This window comes from Penicillium mononematosum, assembly GCF_028829835.1.
Source record: "Penicillium mononematosum strain IBT 11891 chromosome Unknown utg000001l:1.0-4488741.0:1.0-4491989.0, whole genome shotgun sequence".
Classification (NCBI taxonomy): Eukaryota; Fungi; Ascomycota; class Eurotiomycetes; order Eurotiales; family Aspergillaceae; genus Penicillium; species Penicillium mononematosum.
The window spans coordinates 10,001-29,617 of NW_026643271.1; the positions used below are offsets into that span (position 1 = coordinate 10,001).

General features: G+C 39.4%; 7 protein-coding genes across 7 annotated transcripts; 3 read left to right on the top strand and 4 right to left on the bottom strand.

Moving 5' to 3' along the window:
• Positions 1 to 8,294: 8,294 nt before the first annotated feature.
• Positions 8,295 to 8,610, top strand: N7519_000005 (uncharacterized protein; the record flags this gene model as incomplete). Its single annotated transcript, XM_057286785.1, has 2 exons — positions 8,295 to 8,308; positions 8,418 to 8,610. The coding sequence occupies 2 exons, from the start codon at positions 8,295 to 8,297 to the stop codon at positions 8,608 to 8,610; spliced, it is 207 nt and encodes a 68-aa protein (XP_057152868.1).
• Positions 8,611 to 9,158: 548 nt separating this feature from the next.
• Positions 9,159 to 9,467, bottom strand: N7519_000006 (uncharacterized protein; the record flags this gene model as incomplete). The annotated part of the gene is made up of 1 exon (XM_057286786.1): positions 9,159 to 9,467. One exon carries the CDS (start codon positions 9,465 to 9,467, stop codon positions 9,159 to 9,161), a length of 309 nt encoding a protein of 102 aa, XP_057152869.1.
• Positions 9,468 to 10,523: 1,056 nt separating this feature from the next.
• N7519_000007 (fungal specific transcription factor domain-containing protein) lies at positions 10,524 to 11,777 on the bottom strand (the record flags this gene model as incomplete). Its single annotated transcript, XM_057286787.1, has 3 exons — positions 10,524 to 11,227; positions 11,281 to 11,367; positions 11,450 to 11,777. 3 exons carry the CDS (start codon positions 11,775 to 11,777, stop codon positions 10,524 to 10,526), a joined length of 1,119 nt encoding a protein of 372 aa, XP_057152870.1.
• A 613-nt stretch (positions 11,778 to 12,390) lies between these two features.
• Positions 12,391 to 12,844, bottom strand: N7519_000008 (uncharacterized protein; the record flags this gene model as incomplete). The annotated part of the gene is made up of 2 exons (XM_057286788.1): positions 12,391 to 12,430; positions 12,672 to 12,844. 2 exons carry the CDS (start codon positions 12,842 to 12,844, stop codon positions 12,391 to 12,393), a joined length of 213 nt encoding a protein of 70 aa, XP_057152871.1.
• Positions 12,845 to 13,567: 723 nt separating this feature from the next.
• Positions 13,568 to 14,386, top strand: N7519_000009 (uncharacterized protein; the record flags this gene model as incomplete). Its single annotated transcript, XM_057286789.1, has 1 exon — positions 13,568 to 14,386. The coding sequence occupies one exon, from the start codon at positions 13,568 to 13,570 to the stop codon at positions 14,384 to 14,386; it is 819 nt and encodes a 272-aa protein (XP_057152872.1).
• A 1,268-nt stretch (positions 14,387 to 15,654) lies between these two features.
• On the top strand, positions 15,655 to 17,436 carry N7519_000010 (cytochrome P450; the record flags this gene model as incomplete). The annotated part of the gene is made up of 5 exons (XM_057286790.1): positions 15,655 to 15,870; positions 15,933 to 16,152; positions 16,210 to 16,278; positions 16,341 to 16,943; positions 16,994 to 17,436. The coding sequence occupies 5 exons, from the start codon at positions 15,655 to 15,657 to the stop codon at positions 17,434 to 17,436; spliced, it is 1,551 nt and encodes a 516-aa protein (XP_057152873.1).
• A 585-nt stretch (positions 17,437 to 18,021) lies between these two features.
• Positions 18,022 to 19,313, bottom strand: N7519_000011 (iron-sulfur cluster-binding protein, rieske family domain protein; the record flags this gene model as incomplete). The annotated part of the gene is made up of 2 exons (XM_057286791.1): positions 18,022 to 18,430; positions 18,487 to 19,313. The coding sequence occupies 2 exons, from the start codon at positions 19,311 to 19,313 to the stop codon at positions 18,022 to 18,024; spliced, it is 1,236 nt and encodes a 411-aa protein (XP_057152874.1).
• Between the last annotated feature and the right edge of the window lie 304 nt (positions 19,314 to 19,617).

Genomic DNA, 19,617 nt, shown 5'->3' on the forward strand with positions numbered 1-19,617 from the left:
TCAACAAACTCTTCCTCGCTAGCCGAACTCTAATCCAGGCGCTATTATAAGAACTTCTAAAGGATAGTGACTAGATCTTTAAGTACGAAATCGACGATTAATACCATATCTCTACTCTATTCTATATACATAAATCAAGCGTTAAAATGCTACAAATAAACCCTTAGGTTATTTTAATAGACTATACCTATAAGACCAATCGGTATAGCCTTCCCTTACTCGATATTATAGGATTTGCTCCTATAGGATCAACCTTCTACCTCGGATTTGCCTTTATATAAGACAAAAAGGAGGATATATATAAAGTTATACTTAGCTACCTTACTAAAGTATATAAATCGCTTAGTCTCGACCCTCCCTACCCCCGTACCATCCTCATAGATAAAGAACAAGCGCTTATCAATACTATTAAGAGTGTATTCCCGGAGACAAAGCATATACTTTATATCTAGCATATTAATATAAGAATCATAAAGGTTACTCGCCCTCTTCTTACTAATCAGGTCGCATAAGCCCGCCGGGATCGCAATCAATCCCAGTCCACCTCCCAGTCCACCTCCCACTAGACAAAAGCCCAGTAAGCGAAGAAGGATCGAGAGAAGGTTAACGAAGGGTGGAAAAAGATACTAAAATGTTAGAACCGTGTTATTTATACTACTATCTCCAAAGAACAGTATAATCAGTAGGCGCATTTCAAAGAGCGGTATAATAACCCCCTCTTTCAACCCTTAACCGAGTATATATAGAGTGAATAGCTTAAGGATTATCCTAAGCGCTTTCTCTATATTCATACGTCTCAATACCTTTACCTTAATAAAATTACAACTTCCCGCACTAAGAGTGCTTACTAGCTACTTAAGCAAGATCTCTAGGTATCTACCAATAACTTGCTAGTAGTGCTTCGCAACTTCGACCGCGCAGTAAACCTACAGTTCTCTAAAGTCAAGCATATAGTTCAAACCCAGAAGATCCAGAGACCAATAAAGCAAGTTCCGCCGCTTTACAACCTACTCACTAATCGGATCTCAATACGCGCAATTGAACTCACAAAAGACGTTTACAAAAGATATCTCCCTAAAGATAGTGATAAGCTTCCGATCCCCCCCCCTTTATATCTACAATTCGAAGGAAACATCTAGATTCCCATATATTCATATCATCAAGCAGTACAATAATAAGAAGAAACCGCTCGAACCAAAGCTATTTCACCAGCACTAGCATTTATACGGTATCGAGGACGCTCCACCAATTAATCCCTCACTTCTTATTCAAGATCCCCTTCGTACGTCTCGACAAGGCCGCCCCCCAAGGTGCTAGGAATCTCCCAAACACCCAGGCCAGCAGCACCCAGCAGCCGCAGTCTTCCCCTAATCCTCTCACACAGGATCGTTCTATACACCGAGATCCTTCGTCATAGGAAGAGAGCCGAGGACGAGGATAAGGACAGCCGCGGACAGGGACGGGGAAGGGGACGTGGGCGTGAAACTAGCAATAGTAACAGCGAGACTAGACGGGGACGGGGTCGAGGACGTAGAAACCGCGCATAAGAACTTACATAAGAAGCATATTCAATTTGTATAAATATACAAATACTCAAATCAATGAAAATGTACGCTTTTTTCTGATCAAAATGCATGTTTTTTTACTATATAAACCAGAATTCCTATAGTGGTGGCAGAATTATATGGCAGAAAACTCTACACTAGCAGTATACATGGCAGAATCTAGTGTCGCATCTGATTAGGAAGGCGGTACTGAATTTTCAGGCAAGGGGGGGTCCCATTACAGAGAGGGGGGGTCTCTATACCAATCCCCTATATATATATATTAATATAATTAATTCTATTAATTATATAATATTAAAGCTTGGTAAACCAAGTCTAATACATTATTAAAAAAATAATAATTATACAAATAGTGTTTTTAACTAATAAAGATGTTGGGCGTTAAAAAAGGATTATTGTTAGCTATACTCACCTTTTTAGTCGTTGAACGTCCGTATTTTTTTTTATTTTAAAGAAGAACACAACCTAAAAAAGGTTTCGCTTCAAATACACTTAATTAATATAAGTTGGCTTTTGAAAATTACCCACTCAATATTATACTATAATTTTATAAAATAAATAAACAGTTAAAAATCCCTAGCGTAACTTTTTTCTGAAAAAAAACCTTCCATAATATATGTTTCCATACCCCCCGCTTACGGCTAATAGACTTTTATAGCATATATAAAGTTAACAAAAACAAATTAAAGTTTTTTTAAATAAAAATAAATATATATATATTAAAAAATTAAATATGTCATTATTATTATTATTAATTCCATTAATAGGAATAAGTCTTATAACAATAGAGACTAATTATGGTTTAAGTATAGTAAATAATATTAAAATAAAATCAATAGCCTTAACTACAACAATAATAAATTTAATTGTATCATTAATAATGTTTATACTTTTTGATTTTAGTAGTAAACAATTTCAATTTATTGAAGAACATTACCAAGTAAGTTATTTTGATGTATATTTAGGTGTAGATGGTTTATCAATATATTTTATATTATTAACAACTATAATAATGCCTGTAGCTATTTTATCTAATTGAAATTCAATACAATCACAAAATGTATTATCATTTGTAGTAATTATGTTATTATTAGAAACATTATTATTAGCTGTATTCTTAGTTTTAGATGTATTATTATTCTATATCTTTTTTGAAAGTATATTACCTCCTTTATTTTTATTAATAGGATTATTTGGTTCAAGTAATAAAGTAAGAGCTAGTTTCTACTTATTCTTATATACTTTATTAGGTTCATTATTTATGTTATTATCTATAATAGTTATGTCTTCTATTATGGGTACTACTGATTTTGATGCATTATCTAAAGCAAACTTTAGTTATATAACTCAATTATTTTTATTTTACGGTATATTTATAGCTTTTGCTGTAAAAACACCAGTTATTTTTTTAAATACTTGATTACTAAAAGCTCACGTTGAATCACCATTATCTGGTAGTATTATATTAGCAGGTATAGTTTTAAAATTAAGTTTATATGGTATATTTAGATTAATGTTACCTTTATTACCTAAAGCTTCTTTAAACTTTACATATATTATTTATGTAATAGGTGTAATAACTATTATTTATGCTAGTTTTAGTACATTAAGAACAATAGATATTAAAGAATTAATTGCTTACTCTTCTGTATCTCACGCAGCTGTTTATTTAATAGGTGCATTTAGTAATACAATACAAGGTATAGAAGGTGCAATAGTTTTAGGTTTAGCTCACGGTTTTGTATCACCAGCATTATTTATTTGTGTTGGAGGTATTTTATATGATAGATCTTCTACTAGATTAATTACATATTATAGAGGTATGGCTCAAATTATGCCTATATTCTCTATATTATTCTTTATATTATGTTTAGGTAATAGTGGTACACCTTTAACTTTTAATTTCATAGGTGAATTTATGTCATTATATGGTGCATTTGAAAGAATGCCTATATTAGGTATACTAGCTAGTACTTCTATTGTATTATCTGCAGCTTATACAATATTTATGTATAATAGAATAGCTTTTGGTGGTTCTTATTCTGTATATTTTGTAGAAAACATAGGTGATGTTACTAGAAGAGAGTTTATATTATTATTAGTATTTGTAGTATTTACAGTATTATTTGGTATATATCCTGCTCCTATATTAGATGGTTTACATTACTCAGTTTCTTCTTTAATTTATAATATAAATTAATATAATTAATTTATTTATTTTAATAACTTTTATTGTTTTATTTTTATAATCAATAATTATGTTTATTTATCTTCTTACTAGCTCAATGGCAGAGCAGAATACTTCTAATATTTTGATCCAAGTTCGACCCTTGGGTAAGAATTGTAATAATATTATTACTAATATTATTATTTTAGCCTTTATAGCTCAATGGTAGAGCGAGATACTGTTAATATTTTGATAGATGTTCGATTCATCTTAAGGGCTTATTTTTACTTTACCTTATAATCTAAAAAAAAAGTCAAGATATATATTAAGAAAATATCCATATAATAGATAAAATACAAATATATGCCACAATTAGTACCATTCTTTTTTGTAAATCAAGTAGTATTTACTTTTGTTATATTAACAGTATTAATATATACATTTACTAAATTCATATTACCTAGATTTGTACGTACTTTTATTTCACGTATTTACATAAATAAATTATAATTATAAAAATTAGTAGTTGTATTATATATAACTAAAACATAATAATTTTTTATTATTATATATATCTCTATCTTAATAGAGTTTCATTAGGTAATGAAAATAATAAGTTAATATTTATATATATCTTATAAATAAACAATAATATGCGTCATTTAGATTTTGTATTAAGTCCATTAGACCAATTTGAAGTAAGAGATTTATTTTCTCTTAACGCTAATTTATTAGGTAATTTACACTTATCATTAACAAATATAGGTTTATACTTATCAATTAGTATCTTTTTAATTTTAACATATAGCTTATTAGCTACAAATAATAATAAAATAATACCTAATAACTGATCAATAAGTCAAGAAAGTATTTATGCAACAGTTCACGGTATAGTAATAAATCAAATTAATCCTAATAAAGGACAAATGTTCTTCCCATTAATGTATGTATTATTCATATTTATTTTAGTAAATAATTTAATAGGATTAGTACCATACAGTTTTGCATCTACATCACACTTTATATTAACATTCTCTATTAGTTTTACTGTTGTTTTAGGTGCAACAATATTAGGTTTCCAAAGACACGGGTTAAAATTCTTCTCATTATTTGTACCTTCAGGTTGTCCTTTAGCTTTATTACCTTTATTAGTTTTAATTGAATTTATTTCATACTTATCTAGAAATGTTTCATTAGGATTAAGATTAGCTGCTAATATTTTAAGTGGTCACATGCTTTTAAGTATTTTAAGTGGATTCACATATAATATTATGACTAGTGGTATTATATTCTTTATATTAGGTTTAATACCTTTAGCATTTATTATTGCATTCTCTGGTTTAGAATTAGCTATAGCATTTATTCAAGCTCAAGTTTTTGTAGTTTTAGCATGTTCATATATTAAAGATGGTTTAGATTTACATTAATACCATAGTATATATATATAATATAAATAATATATATTATTATTATATTATAATAATAATTTTTTAAAGATATAAAAATTTTATGAAAATAGGAAAGTCCAATACTTATTAGGCATATACACTTGAATATATTTATTCAATAATTATAAAAATATAAGGATATTAACAGAAACTAATATTATTATAAAATACTAAAAAGTAATAATAAAATAATAGCGAACAAGAATCCTATGTTAAGTTTTTATTTAGAATTATTAAAATTAAACAGAAACTGGCTTAATTATATCTTTAAATAATAACATTAAAATTAATAATTTAATAGTTATATATATAACAATATAGATGTGATGTATGCATCAAAAATAAAATAGAGAGTTTGATGATGGCTCTAACTGAACACTGTCCAAGTACTTGACACATGCTAATCGAACGACTAATTAGTTTAATTATTATTTAATAGTTAAATTAAGTAGTAGTGGTGTACAGGTGAGTAAAAGATAAATTGGCTACCTTAAAGTAAGGGAAAAAATCCCTTATAACCAAAGGTTAATATTACCGCTTTAAGATGATAATTTTTATCTCGGTGAGTAGTAGGAAAGGTAATGACTTTTCTAGCAATAAACCGTAGTCGTAACTGGAAAGTTGATCGACCACATTGGGTCTGAAAAAAACCCAATGCTTTTATGTACAGCAGTGAGGAATATTGGTCAATGGCCGAAAGGCTGAACCAGTAACTTGGAAGAATGTCTATGTAAATTGTATCGTTACATTCGCGATTAACTCGCATAAAATTCTAAATAGATTGTATATAATGACATAATCTATTTATAAGTCTTGACCAAACTACGTGCCAGCAGTCGCGGTAATACGTAGGAGGCTAGTGTTAGTTATCTTTATTGGGTTTAAAGGGTAAGTAGACGGTAAATTAAACTCTAAACGAGTACTTTTTTACTAGAGTTATATGAGAGAAGGAAGAATTTCTGGAGTAGAGATAAAATTTGATGATACCAGGAGGACTGTCAACGGCGAAGGCGTCCTTCTATGTAATAACTGACGTTGAGAGACGAAGGCTTGGGTAGCAAACAGGATTAGATACCCTAATAGTCCAAGCAGACAATGATGAATGTCATACATTAGATAAAATTTAATGTATAAACGAAAGTGTAAGCATTCCACCTCAAGAGTACTATGGCAACATATAAACTGAAATCATTAGACCGTTTCTAAAACCAGTAGTGAAGTATGTTATTTAATTCGATGATCCGCGAAAAACCTTACCACAGCTTGTATAGCAGATTATAAAAAATTGTTACAAGCGCTGCATGGCTGTCTTTAGTTAATGTCGTGAGATTTGGTTAATTCCTTTAATTAACGAAAACCCTCACTTTATTTATTTATATAAAGTGGTTCGCTACTACATCGGACCAGATAATAGGGATTAAGACAAGTCATTATGGCCTTAATGCTGTGGGCTATAGACGTGCCACATACGCCTTTACAACGGGATGCGATATTGTGAAATGGAGCTAATCCCCAAAAAAGGAAATAATATGGATTGTAGTCTGTAACTCGACTACATGAAAAAGGAATTACTAGTAATCGTGAATCACCAACGTCACGGTGAATTTTATCTTAGTTAGGTACTAACCACTCGTCAGGCGCTGAAAAAAGTAGATGCAGTAAGTTTGATTTTTTCTGTGTAAAGTTATATATATTTATGATATATAAATATGCAGGATAGTTTTCGTATGCAAAACTTTGATTGGTGTTAAGTCGAAATAAGGTTCGTGTAATGGAAATTGCACGGGGAGTATAAAATTTAAAAAAAAAATAATAGTATATATATTATCAAATCAAATATAGGTATATAACAAATTGGTTCAATTCCAATAAAAGATTAAATATATATATGAAATAGGGAGGTCCCGTAAGTTGGTTAACGGGTTGAGCTGTAAACTCAATAGCTATAAGCTATCGAAGGTTCGATTCCTTTTCTCCCTAATTAGATCTTAATCTAATCCTATCTAAACATTTATTATTATTTGTATAATATGTTAATAGATTTAGTTTTTTTTATTATGAATAATATATTTTTATTAAATGATTCTATTACTAATGGATTTAGAATAGAATTTGTAGATATTATTTATTTAGTATCTATTTTATTAGGTATACTTACTATAAGTAGTAGAAATCCTGTAGTATCTGTTTTATTTTTAATAGGTTTATTTGTTAATGTTGCAGGTTTATTAATTTTAGTAGGATATAATTTTATAGGATTAGCTTATATATTAGTTTATGTAGGTGCTGTTTCTATTTTATTTTTATTTATTTTAATGTTAATAAATATTAGAGTTTCTGAATTATTTAATGATACTAATAATGATTTACCTTTAGCTAGTTTAACAATTATTCTTTTTTATTATATAGTAGCACAGGTATTACCTATAAATTTCACAGAAAATAGTATTGTTTCTTATTTATCTAATTCATATTCTGATGTATATAATGTACAATTAGATAATGAATTATTTAATCTAGTTGATTTAAAACAACAAATTGGTTATGCAAGTAGTAAAGGTTGAGATAATTCATTAATAGAACCTACACATATAGCTAGTATAGGTAATATTATGTATACTAGTTATTCTATGTGATTAATTGTTACTTCTATTATTCTATTATTAGGTATGGTAGGTGCTATAGTTATCACAATAAAACAAAAATAGAAAGATAAAGCTTAAACAATTAATTATTAAATTAAAATATGATATATAAATCAAAAAGTAATTTTCAAAATCATCCTTTTCATTTAGTATCTCCGTCACCTTGACCATTGTTTACTAGTTTGTCATTATTTATATTAACAACAGCTACAGTTTTATTTATGCATGGATTCCAAGGATTCCAATATTTAGTAGCTTTAGCTGTATTTAACGTTATTTACGTTATGGCTTTATGATTTAGAGATGTTATTTCAGAAGGAACTTATTTAGGTAATCATACTAATGCTGTACAAAAAGGATTAAACTTAGGTGTAGGTTTATTTATTATATCTGAAGTTTTCTTCTTTTTAGCTATATTCTGAGCATTTTTTCATAGTGCAATATCACCTAGTGTTGAATTAGGTGCACAATGACCTCCATTAGGTATACAAGCTGTTAATCCATTTGAATTACCATTATTAAATACTATATTATTATTATCTTCAGGTGTAACAATTACATATGCTCACCATTCTTTAATACAAGGTAATAGAAAAGGTGCTTTATATGGAACAGTTGTAACAATTATATTAGCTGTAATATTTACTTTCTTCCAAGGTGTTGAATATTCAGTATCTTCTTTCACTATTTCTGATAGTGTTTATGGTTCATGTTTCTACTTTGGTACTGGTTTCCACGGTTTACACGTTATTATTGGAACAGCTTTCTTAGCTGTAGGATTATGACGTTTAGCTGCATACCATTTAACAGATCACCATCACTTAGGTTACGAATCAGGTATATTATACTGACATTTTGTAGACGTAGTATGATTATTCTTATATATTTCTGTATATTACTGAGGTTATTAGAAATAAATATATATATATATGCTTTAAATTTTAAAAATTTAAGGTCTATATAGACCTGTTATTTTATAACATAAATTATATATTTATTAAATTAAATAATAATTGTGAATTATATGCAAAGATGATTATTTTAAATATTTATCTTTTAGAGACTTTAGTTTAATGGTAAAACATGTGACTTTTAATCATTATAATATGGGTTCAAATCCCATAGGTCTTAATAGATTATTATAATCTGAATTATAATTACGAAAATGACTATAAGTTAATGGTAGACTTTGCTCCAACAGTATATGGAATAACCTATCCCTCCACAAGCGAGTGTAATTCGCACACCGAGTCGGTTCACGATTCACAATCGTACCCGAAAAGAAGCTGGTGAAGGCAGAGGTAACATATAGAGCAATCTATGTAATCCATGATTAGTATGGCTGTAGTTCACCGAAATTGAGAACGTGCTGTTCTTTTACCATTTTGTCCACCAACGTTGCATCTGTCATTCCACTTCCTCCCATACCGCTCAGGGCATTGAACATGCCAGGGCAAAGAAAGCAGATGAGAGCAACCAAAACCAGCTGGAATAGAGGCGAGGCGTACCAGCTGCAGACTTTCAAGTAGACCGCACCATGCAGCGAGACTTCGCTGGCAGCATTGTCAAAAGGCTCCGACTCGGTCGCAGGCTCTTTCATGGTCCCAGCCGTCTCAACGGCTGGGTCTTCCTTGGCTGCCATAGCGAGGAGAGAATTGTGTGCGTAGTTCGAGTGCAGGATGTTGTGGTGTGAGCAAAAGCAGGAAAAAAAAAAGAACTCGATGGCACTTCTTTTGTTTCTCTTTGGGCAGAAATGTCTACATCTATGTCAACATGGGCCCTAGATGATAGAGCGTTATCAATTTGATGTTACACTGGTGCACACGACCTCCAACCGCTAAGAAGTATAGGGAAGGACTATGACATGGCGTCATAAATAATTATTATGGCAACAGGTCGATACCTAGCACGTGCTGCACTAGATATTGACTTACCGTTGTTGTTGCGTTGTCAAGGGCCATGCACGCAAACCGTGTATCTAGCCTCGGGGGAAACAGAAAAAGGGCACAGTGATTGTAACTGTAACTCTGAAACTTTTGGCGTTCTAGGACATTTCCCCATGCCCTTCAGCTGATTGGTGTTATCGCTTGATTTTGAGTCGGGAGGATGAAATTCTGGAAGTTGAAAAATGGGGGGATATCCCGATGCGGCAATGGCGACCGACTGGCGCAGATTCCGGCATGATTCCACAAGGTTAAAGTTCAACCGCGTGCATTAGCCAGATCGGGGAACCTTGGAACCATCCCAGGATGCGGGGATTACCTAGGTACCTCCCGACCTCGGAAGCTTGGAAGCTTCCAAGGTTTGGACGGTATGTACCTACTTAAAATCGATTACATTGGTTTTGGTCTAGACTGGCAACGTTGATGAAAGAGGAAGCAGAGCGGGAAAACACTCACCATATCCAATCTAGACAGATCAAATTCAACTGTAACCATATCTAATGATGTAACGCCAACCCAGTATTCGTAGTTACTTGCAATAAATGATTACGAGAGAAGCTCCTCCGTGAGGAACTTCGCCTGTTGTAAAACGCTGTGGACGGCTAAGTGTTGCCGAGGTCGTGCGGCGGAAAAGATCCGTGTGTCTGACTTTCGACCGTTAGCTTTGTGGAATTTGGGAAGACACTCTGTCGGAGAATCGCTTGAGAATGTTTCGATCAAATGCGCATTATTGTCGAGGATGGGCTGCGCCAAGGCTAGCCCATGAAAAACCGCTTGATAGCTGCCAGGCATAGCTCCGCCCGACTCACTGCGAATTCAAGACTCAGAAGATCTGGCTCAGTCGACAAATGAGCCATAAACAGAATCAATCGAATGGCGTGATAGACGCACACTTCGGTGGCGAATTCAAGCAGCCGTGGCTTGGTACAGGTCTGATTCAAGTCGTAAAACAAATTGACGACTGACAGTGCATGTTCAATGCAGGTTCCGGTCGCCATCTGAACAAACTGCGCATCGATGGTACTCAAAACCACAGCCGGTGGAGCTTCGGGGTATCCAGGGAGGAAGATCCGATAGAGATCAAAGTGGCACCCATGCCACAAGGTAAACATCATAATGTGACGGGGCAGCCAAGAACTTCCAACCAAATTCTTCAGCCCCGTAGTCAAGATTTCTGCTTGATTTGGCATTTCGGCTTTCATTTCACAGAGGATCTCCTCGAGGCCCCCAGTCACGTCCTTCAGATGCAAGTAAGGATCGCTGCAAACAACGAGCTCCCGTGTCAACTTCATAATGTCCCTGCGAATAGAGGCCAAACGAATACACATGTTCAGTGACCCCAGCTCATTCCGATCTCGCGATGCGTAGATGGCAAATTTTTCAGAGCCAGTCGGACATAGCAAACCAAAGGAGCCTTCCAATGACGGAGGGTGTAAGTAAATGCACTCAAAGGGGCAGACTTCAAATTCTGTCAGTCCGATAGAGAAATACGACTCCAGCAACTTGAAGCACCATACAGCGCAGCGCCGGGTCTCTTCCAAAATCGGATCGAGTGTGTTTGCTCATGATTAAGACCCATGGCGGATGCCGCGCGGGCGGCTATAGCAGTCAACATAAATGCGTTTTCGTAGCCCCCTGTTGTCATTCGATAGCTGATGGCCAACAATAATGGCTTGCAAACGAGGCATGGACGGATTCTCCAAGCATTTCCAGATGATGTCTTCTGCGTTAGACACCCATGTGGCACTCTTCTCCCGTTTGACGGCCACACCGTGCACAGGCGCGTGCAAAGAGGTCAAGGCACAAATGGCAAGAACTAGCGGTCGCTCCAATGTGCCTTTGTTGCATTTTGCCAAGGTTGTTGACGGGTGCAAAAATGCATACGAAGGAACTCGACAGATATGCTCGAAGAAGTCCCGGACCAGTTCTGTCGCTTCACCATGTGACGGATCTCCTTGGGCGCTTTCTTTGCTTGGATCAAGCGGCAGTGAGCCGTCCCCAACGGACATTGTATCATGTGCCGGAAAAGCAGCATCAGGGTCTCGAGATCCGGGGAGTGGGGCATCACCTTGATCATGATCCGTATGTTCCCCATGTTCTCCATGGCCCCCGGAATTTCTGTTATGTCGTTGGGCCACCATCAATGCGGGATATGAACAAGCCCTGTTGTATCTAATGCAGTTGGCACATCGCGGGTGTGTATTTGGTGCAGCGAACCTTGCGCACTCGACATTGTGAACGAGATCTCCGCCCTCGTAGCCGCTTGTGTCTTTCGTCGGTTCTTGGACTGGACCGCGCACCACTCACTAGAAGCGATTCATTCCGCCAGGTAAATGAACACTGGAAGCCCAGGCGCTCGCAGTCGCGGCAAGCAGAGAGTCTCCCATCGCAGCCAACCTATTCATCTGTCAGTAATTTACCTCGGTTTATCCCGAATACTATCAATACCTTCCGAGCTCGGCACTGCTGGCAGACCTGTTTGGCTCGAGGGTTGGGCGATCTGAAAACAGACAAATAAGGTAGTATCGTTGGATCGGCAGTCGGCATTTTGGAGGTCGAAGATTATTCCAGCAGTAATCGTCAGAGCTCCCTGATCTCTTTGTGGTGTCATCCATCACCCTCTCATCCCATGCTGGAGCTCTCCCGACCGAGATCAAGGATGCTGAATGGCAGATAAGAAAGCATTGATCAAAGTCCCCATACTGTTGAGATTGCAGAGTAACATTTGGACTGTGTCAGTTCATGTAAGTGGACCGGAGCACACCTGGGCATGCTGGATGGATGGATGACAGGTGGGGGTGACTAATCCAAGTCGAGGCAGACTGACCGACATCCGTCTATGAATTCCCCCGACAGCCGTCTTGTCTTGTCCGGGGAAGCCCTTCGCATACTCTGGGTCTTACCATGTAGCATTGAACTTGGAGGGGATTGTGTCGCGTGGAAGACGCAATCCTTGGCTAATAAGACTCGTTGCCCAGGTATCCATTTCAAAGATCGCGTGCGCATCGTTGACAATTTCGTCTTTCCCACCCAGCGCCCCTCTCAACTTTGCCCTGTTGTTTGCATCTGCTGACATTGAAGCCGAACATGGCCGCTAATGCAGAATCCACGCGACCCAACATCCTGTTATGGCTGATGACCACGCCTCGAAAGCCATATCCTGCTACGGAGCTGGACTCAGCCAAACGCCAAATCTCAACCGGATCGCTAATGAGGAAATGCGCTTCGATCACTGCTATGCCACCAACAGCATCTGCACATTATCGCAAGCAGCTATCCTGCCTGGCACGCACAACCATGGCGTGACGTCCCTCCATTCGAAAATCCAACGGCACACTCCGAACGTCGCGAAACAGCATCGCGGGGTTTGGCTACCAAACCGTCATGATCGGCAAATGGCACCTGGGGGAAGGTAAATTACATGAGCCACGGGATTTGATTTTTGGTCCATTCTCCCGGGCCAAGGCGAATACCATGAACCCGACTTCATTGATCCGGATGGTACAAACATCAAGGAAGGATACGCGACGGACATCAGCGATTTGATTAAACGTCGAGATCAGTCCAAGCCGTTTTTCGTCATATGCCACCATAAGGCGCCGCATTGAAGCTGGGAATACCAGGAGAAACACAGGGATCTGCATCAAGATCCAATCCAGCTGCCTGACACGTTTTCGGATGACTACAAAAATCGAGCGAGGGCTGCCATAATCGCTGAAATGCGATTTCGGAAAACCTGTCTTACAAAGACCTTGGTCTCGCACAGCCTGATGCTGACCGGAGAAAAGTCGGAGAGAAGATGGCGGGTGGTATGCGGAAGGTTCCCTCGCCTCCCACGGACGATGAAGTTCGAATGATGAGACTCATTGGCAATGAAGATGGCACCCTCTTCCGCTTTGAGTCCAAAAAGGAACTGGCTGAGTTCAAGTTCCAGCGTTACATGCAACGGTATCTCCGTACCGTTCAGAGCATTGACGACAATGTCGGCCGAATCTTCGAGCTGCTCGATTCGGATCCGGAGTTGGCAGATAACACGAACGCCATCTATACATCGGATCAGGGATTCTTTCTTGGAGAACATGGATGGTTTGACAAGCGCTTCATTTACGAAGAGAGTTTTCAAATGCCGTTGATGATTCGATATCCCAAAGAGATCGAGGCTGGCAGTGTTTGCAGTGACATTGTCTGCAATGTAGATTTCTCGCCCACATTATTGGATTTCGCCGGCATCACCACGCCGACGTACATGCAGGGTCGAACGTTCCGGTCGATTTTAGGCGGTAACTCCCCCGCTGATTGGGATCAACTGGCTTATCACAGGTACTGGATGCGTAATGATACAGAACACGAAGCGTATGCACACTACGGAGTGCGCAATCATCGATACAAGTTGATCTACTGGCACTATGACGATTTGCTCGTCGATGGAGCGCGGCCAGGAGGCGAGGATTGTCGTAAATGTGAGTTGTTTGACTGTCAGGAGGACGCGCTCGAGTTGTTCAATTGTTACGCAGATCCGAAGTATGGGGAAGTCGTGATCGAAATGACGAGGTTATTGGAGTGGAAGATGATGGAGATCGGGGACGAGCCGGCTCGTGAGAAACTTGCCGGTCAATAGATTACCACCTGTTGGCCTTTACAATATCGTGGAATCCCTTCGACGGAGAACTTTGTCTGTTCAGCCAGGTGTTCTCCAACCTGGGTCGCCTTTTGCTTGTTTCTTATTCTAGCGGTTTGCTTTAGGTCAATCCATGTTCGAAATACTACCATGTTCAGTTTTATTACTTCGCTCTCCTTAAACCTACAATCACCAACCTATCAAACTCTCAACTCAACATCAGCACGCGTCACATGCTCTCTCTGCTCCAGCTTTGGATTCAACATAGTTGATGCCGTCCTGGATTTTGCACGCCCTGGCACTAGAATGTTGAACTGTCCATATATCTCACGTGGAACCAGATATATCAGTTTATACGCGTCAAGGGTTCCTTCCAATCATTGCCATGCTGATTCAAGAACAGCCGAATATTACCGGTCGCCCAGGTGCGTTCATGCAGCATTGCCAATGATGCTACATTGTACAGAGTACGCTCTACATGCATCACCCTCCGCTACTTACATCGGTGTGTCTTACGATCGATATTATTCTGTGTTCTACACGGCTCATTTGCGTATGATATTCACACGGAAGAGCCCAATCCCGAATTTATGCACTGGACTCAGCTGAGCCGCTGATCGACATAGTCTAGTCAGCCAGCCACCGATTTATACACACCACTTGCATCAACAAATATAAGGGAGCGGTGTGGGATAACAATACTTCACCTACCAAGTTATGCATCTCCAACGTCTCACATTCCAAATCCGCCGTCCCGTTACATTTCTACCATAGCATACTCCCTACGCAGAGTGAAGCTCCTGGAACAGCTGCAGGCGGAAAGCCACCCGTTACGGAACCATATCAATCCTGCAGAAGAAACAGCCTTACATGGACATGTTTTTCCAGAGAACGCTACACAATGTATGGTCTCAGAGGAGATTTGATGGCTTCTTGCTATCATCTCATTCATCCCTCTCCCAATGATACTGAGATGTTAGTAAGGTCTCACCCCTCTTCTGATCGACTAACTCGCAATTGCCCTTGCATGAGCGCAACACGTAGATCTCTTTTTCATATTTTTATGTTTTTATACATCACGGTATACCGTGCGTCGGGAAGCGTTTGGCTTATGAATTGTGTCTATTATTTAACCATTTCCCAATCTTCGACAACACCACCCATTCTTTGTCGATTTCTTGCTGATTTCCTGTATACATTCGTATATTGCGAAAGGTACCCTTCATCTCGAGTTCAACAGCTAACTACAGTACCTACTTGAGCTCATCATGCTTGGGTATGCACTCAATGGCTCGCCTCCTGGGGATGTGGTAGTTGCGGTCGGCGTTATTCTTCTTGCTGGCTATGTGCTGCAGTTCGCTTTTGCAGTTGGGTCCAAGTTGCCATTGATCAACCAAAACTCCATTTTGGATTTTGGAAGCATGAAGTCTCGTCGTTCCTACGTCACTGGTGCGGCGGATCTGATCAAGTCCGGGTTTGCTAAGGTATCTCCATTTTATCACCCATCGGAATTGATACACAGGGACTGACATATGAATTTAAATAGTCTGCCAAGGGGTTCCGGCTAGTCACAGACAATGGATGCCAGGTTGTACTCCCACCGAGATATCTCAATGAGATTCGAAATCATCCCGACATGAGCCGTGACAAGGCATCCGCGAAGGAGTTACATTCCCATCTTCCCGGCTTCGAGCCATTTCGTGAAGGATCAAAAGATGAGCGAATCATGCACGATGTCGTGCTGACGAAACTGACACGCAAACTGGGTAAATGCTTACAAGAGAACACCTGAAAGACAAGGACTAACTGAATATCTACAACAGGGCGTGTCACGGAGGATCTCTCAAAGGAGACTGCCGAGGTGGTTCGAAAATACTGGACTGATGAGAAGGGTGAGTTGAATCGCAAGTTTGTGTTCCAAGGTTGTCAAAATGAGACACTAACATCAAGACAGAATGGCACGCCTTATCTCTTCGATCTACCATCACTCCGATGCTAGCCCAAATGTCCTCCAGAGTATTCTTGGGTGAACTTCTGTGTCGAGACCCCGACTGGCTCCATATCACCATCAACTATGCCGTCCATGTGATTCGCGCGACCGACGAATTGCGACAATGGCCAAAGATGCTGCGACCTTTCGTGAATCGGGTGCTCCCTTCGTGCCGAATGATTCGATCGGATATGAAGCAGGCTCTTGGCCTAATCACACCAATCCTGAACAAGAGACGGGCCGACAGAGAAGCTGCCATCAAGGCAGGAAACCCCCCAACGCAATACAATGATGCTATTGACTGGATGGAGGATGTTGCCAAAGGTCGCCCATACAACCCAGCCATCTCACAGCTTCTGCTTTCCATGGCTGCTATTCATACCTCGGCGGACATGCTGACACAGATTCTGTTCGACATCGCTGCCCAGCCGGAACTGGTCAAGGATTTGCGAGAGGAGATAATAACTGTGACACGCGAGAATGGTTGGAATAAGATCTCATTGTATAAGTTGGTGCTCATGGACAGTACAATCAAGGAAAGCCAACGACTGAAGCCCGTCGCAATCAGTAAGGTTCACCGTACATTTCCCTTGCGTTCAGATATTGACTGAGTACAGCGCCAATGCGCCGTCTTACCACCACCGATGTTGAGTTATCAGACGGAGTCTTCATCCCCAAAGACACCACCATCTTGGTCTCCGCGAATAGCATGTGGGACGAGAAGAACTACGAAAACCCAGAAAAGTTCGATGGCTATCGTTTCCTCAAAATGCGTGATGTTCCCGGACAACAGACTGCTGCTCAACTGGTTGCGCCTTCTCCAATTCACTTGGGCTGGGGCTTCGGGCAGCATGCCTGTCCCGGAAGATTCTTTGCTGCCAACGAAATGAAAATTGCTCTTTGCCAAATCCTTCTCAAATATGACATCAAGCTTGATGAGGCACGTCTACCACAAGTCAGGCGATTTGGAGTATCTATGACTGCTGATTCGACCGCAAATCTGCTCATTCGAAGACGACAAGAGGAGGTGTCCCCGGAAGATTTAGGATGTCAAGTCTAATAGATTGGATTTCGACCTGCGATGTTATTACACATTGCGGCACAGGAATAAGCGAAGAAAACAACAGTGATAAGTTTCGAAGAGAACTGTTATGTTACATGAGGGATGGAAGGGTATAATGCATAGATAGAAATCAAATTGCTCGTGTCTGGCAGAGTATCGATCCGACTCCAATTCTATCAAAGGACGTGATAGGATCCCAATATGGCTACGGAATACTGATGCAAGAAACCAACATGTTATCCATCCATCCTACGTAGCCAAGTGATGCAGTTGGCGTTCATCGGCGCTAGAGGGGTCGTTGTCACTTAATGCCCTTGCATTATTGCAGATACGACTGTAGATCTATCTCCCACCGTCCATCAAGGGCAGAATGGGACGGGATGTAATGGCCCCGTTTGTACTCCGTACTTTGCTGCTTTATGCAATAATTGCAAATCGCCAACCTCCCTACTCCTAAATTGTGTGAAAGCTTTCGATACATCCCGGGCCCACACACATACATGTATGTGGACATCGTGCATGGAAGAAAAGAAAACTCTCCAAAAATCCAAACTGCACTTGATCGGTTCAATCTCTCCTAAACTACCATTCAAGATTACCGTATTTCCCACTACATGTTAGTTCCGCACAGAATTCAATATCCTCGGTAGTGGCTGAGCCCGGGGAGCTCTGGCGAGCTGGCCAAAGTTCCTTGTTCTGGCGCTTTTCCTCGTCTCGATGGTTCCTGAGAAGGCCCCTCACGGTGTTTTGGAAGAATAAAGGAGCGCTCTCGAGGTCTGGATGAAGTTGCCCATTGACAAATATTCCAGCATCTAGGTTCTTTTGAGCTGCATTGCAAAGATGTTTGTCTTCGTTTAAAACACGCTTGAAGAATGAATCAATGTACTTGAAGTCTTCATCAGATGCTTGCTGATGCCGATAGACCTCATATTCCATGGAACAAGTCCCTGCCGAAGTTGGAACGCATCGCATCAGATAGAAAAAGTGCGGTCTACAGTCAAAGGCGTTAGTTCTCACTGTTATGCTTCGGTATGAAGGGGAACCCACGAAACTGTCATGCAAGCATTTGGGAAATAATACGTGCTGGCATTCTTGATGTCATCTTTCACTTTGTCTTGCTTCGGACGGGAGAAATGCTGGATGTGTCCAGCTTTCGAGACGGTGTAGTAGTATGACAGGTCTGCCAGCTTTGCCACGTCCGGGTGAGCCACAGAGCAATGATAACATTCATTGTAGTTGTCTGCCAAGGCTTTCCAGTTGTAGTTTCCATTCATGTGCCATGTGTGGTCGAATTTATACCGGCCGAAATCAAATTGCCCGAATCTTTCTTGTGTGTCGACACCTTGGAAATCGTCTTCCCAAGGGATTGGTGTTGGGGAGGAGTCGAGATTAACCCAGATAAAACCTAGTGCGTCAACATGAATATGAACTGGGAATAGGCTCTGTTCCTCTTTCTTGAATCCTGGCACGTCGTCAAATTTGGGCGCTTTGGTCAATTTTCCATCGAGTCCATATGACCATCCATGATACTTGCAAGAAAGGATCGGGAAATTGCCCTCATCTTGGGAGACAAGGGGAAATGCACGATGCCGGCATATGTTGTGGAAGCCGGTCAAGTTCCCCTGGCGGTTGAGACAAAGCACAAATGAAAAACCAGCCATCTCAAAGCGATAGAAGTCTCCTGGCTTTTCGAAACGCAATTTGTGAGTAATCAAAATCCATTTCTTCGAGAAGATGGCCCTTCTCTCTAACTCATACATCTCTGGCGAACGGTACCAAGAAGCCGGGAGAGCTTTGACGGGTTCGGCTGGGGCCTTTGGTGCTCTGTAGTCATCTGGTTTGTAACCAAACAGCGACGAGATTGTTGAAGTCATGGTAGGAGGTCCTTGCAGGATATTCCACGATCGATAGAGAGTTGGAGTTTGCATTCCGACCCATCTTTGACAAGACGTTCTTTTATTTGAGCAATCTTGAATGTATGGTGTCCTATCACGCGCCCGCGACCATCGAGCTTAAATGCGATGACGGAGCCATGAGACGTGCTCCTCGAGCGAATGGAACCAACAGCGAATACAACAGAAGTCCCGCAGTGTAACAAACCCCGCAGCTCACGATGCTGTTTCGTTGCGGTCTTTTCAGTGGGGGGAGTTAATGTCAAGTCATTGCTCATCCAGAATG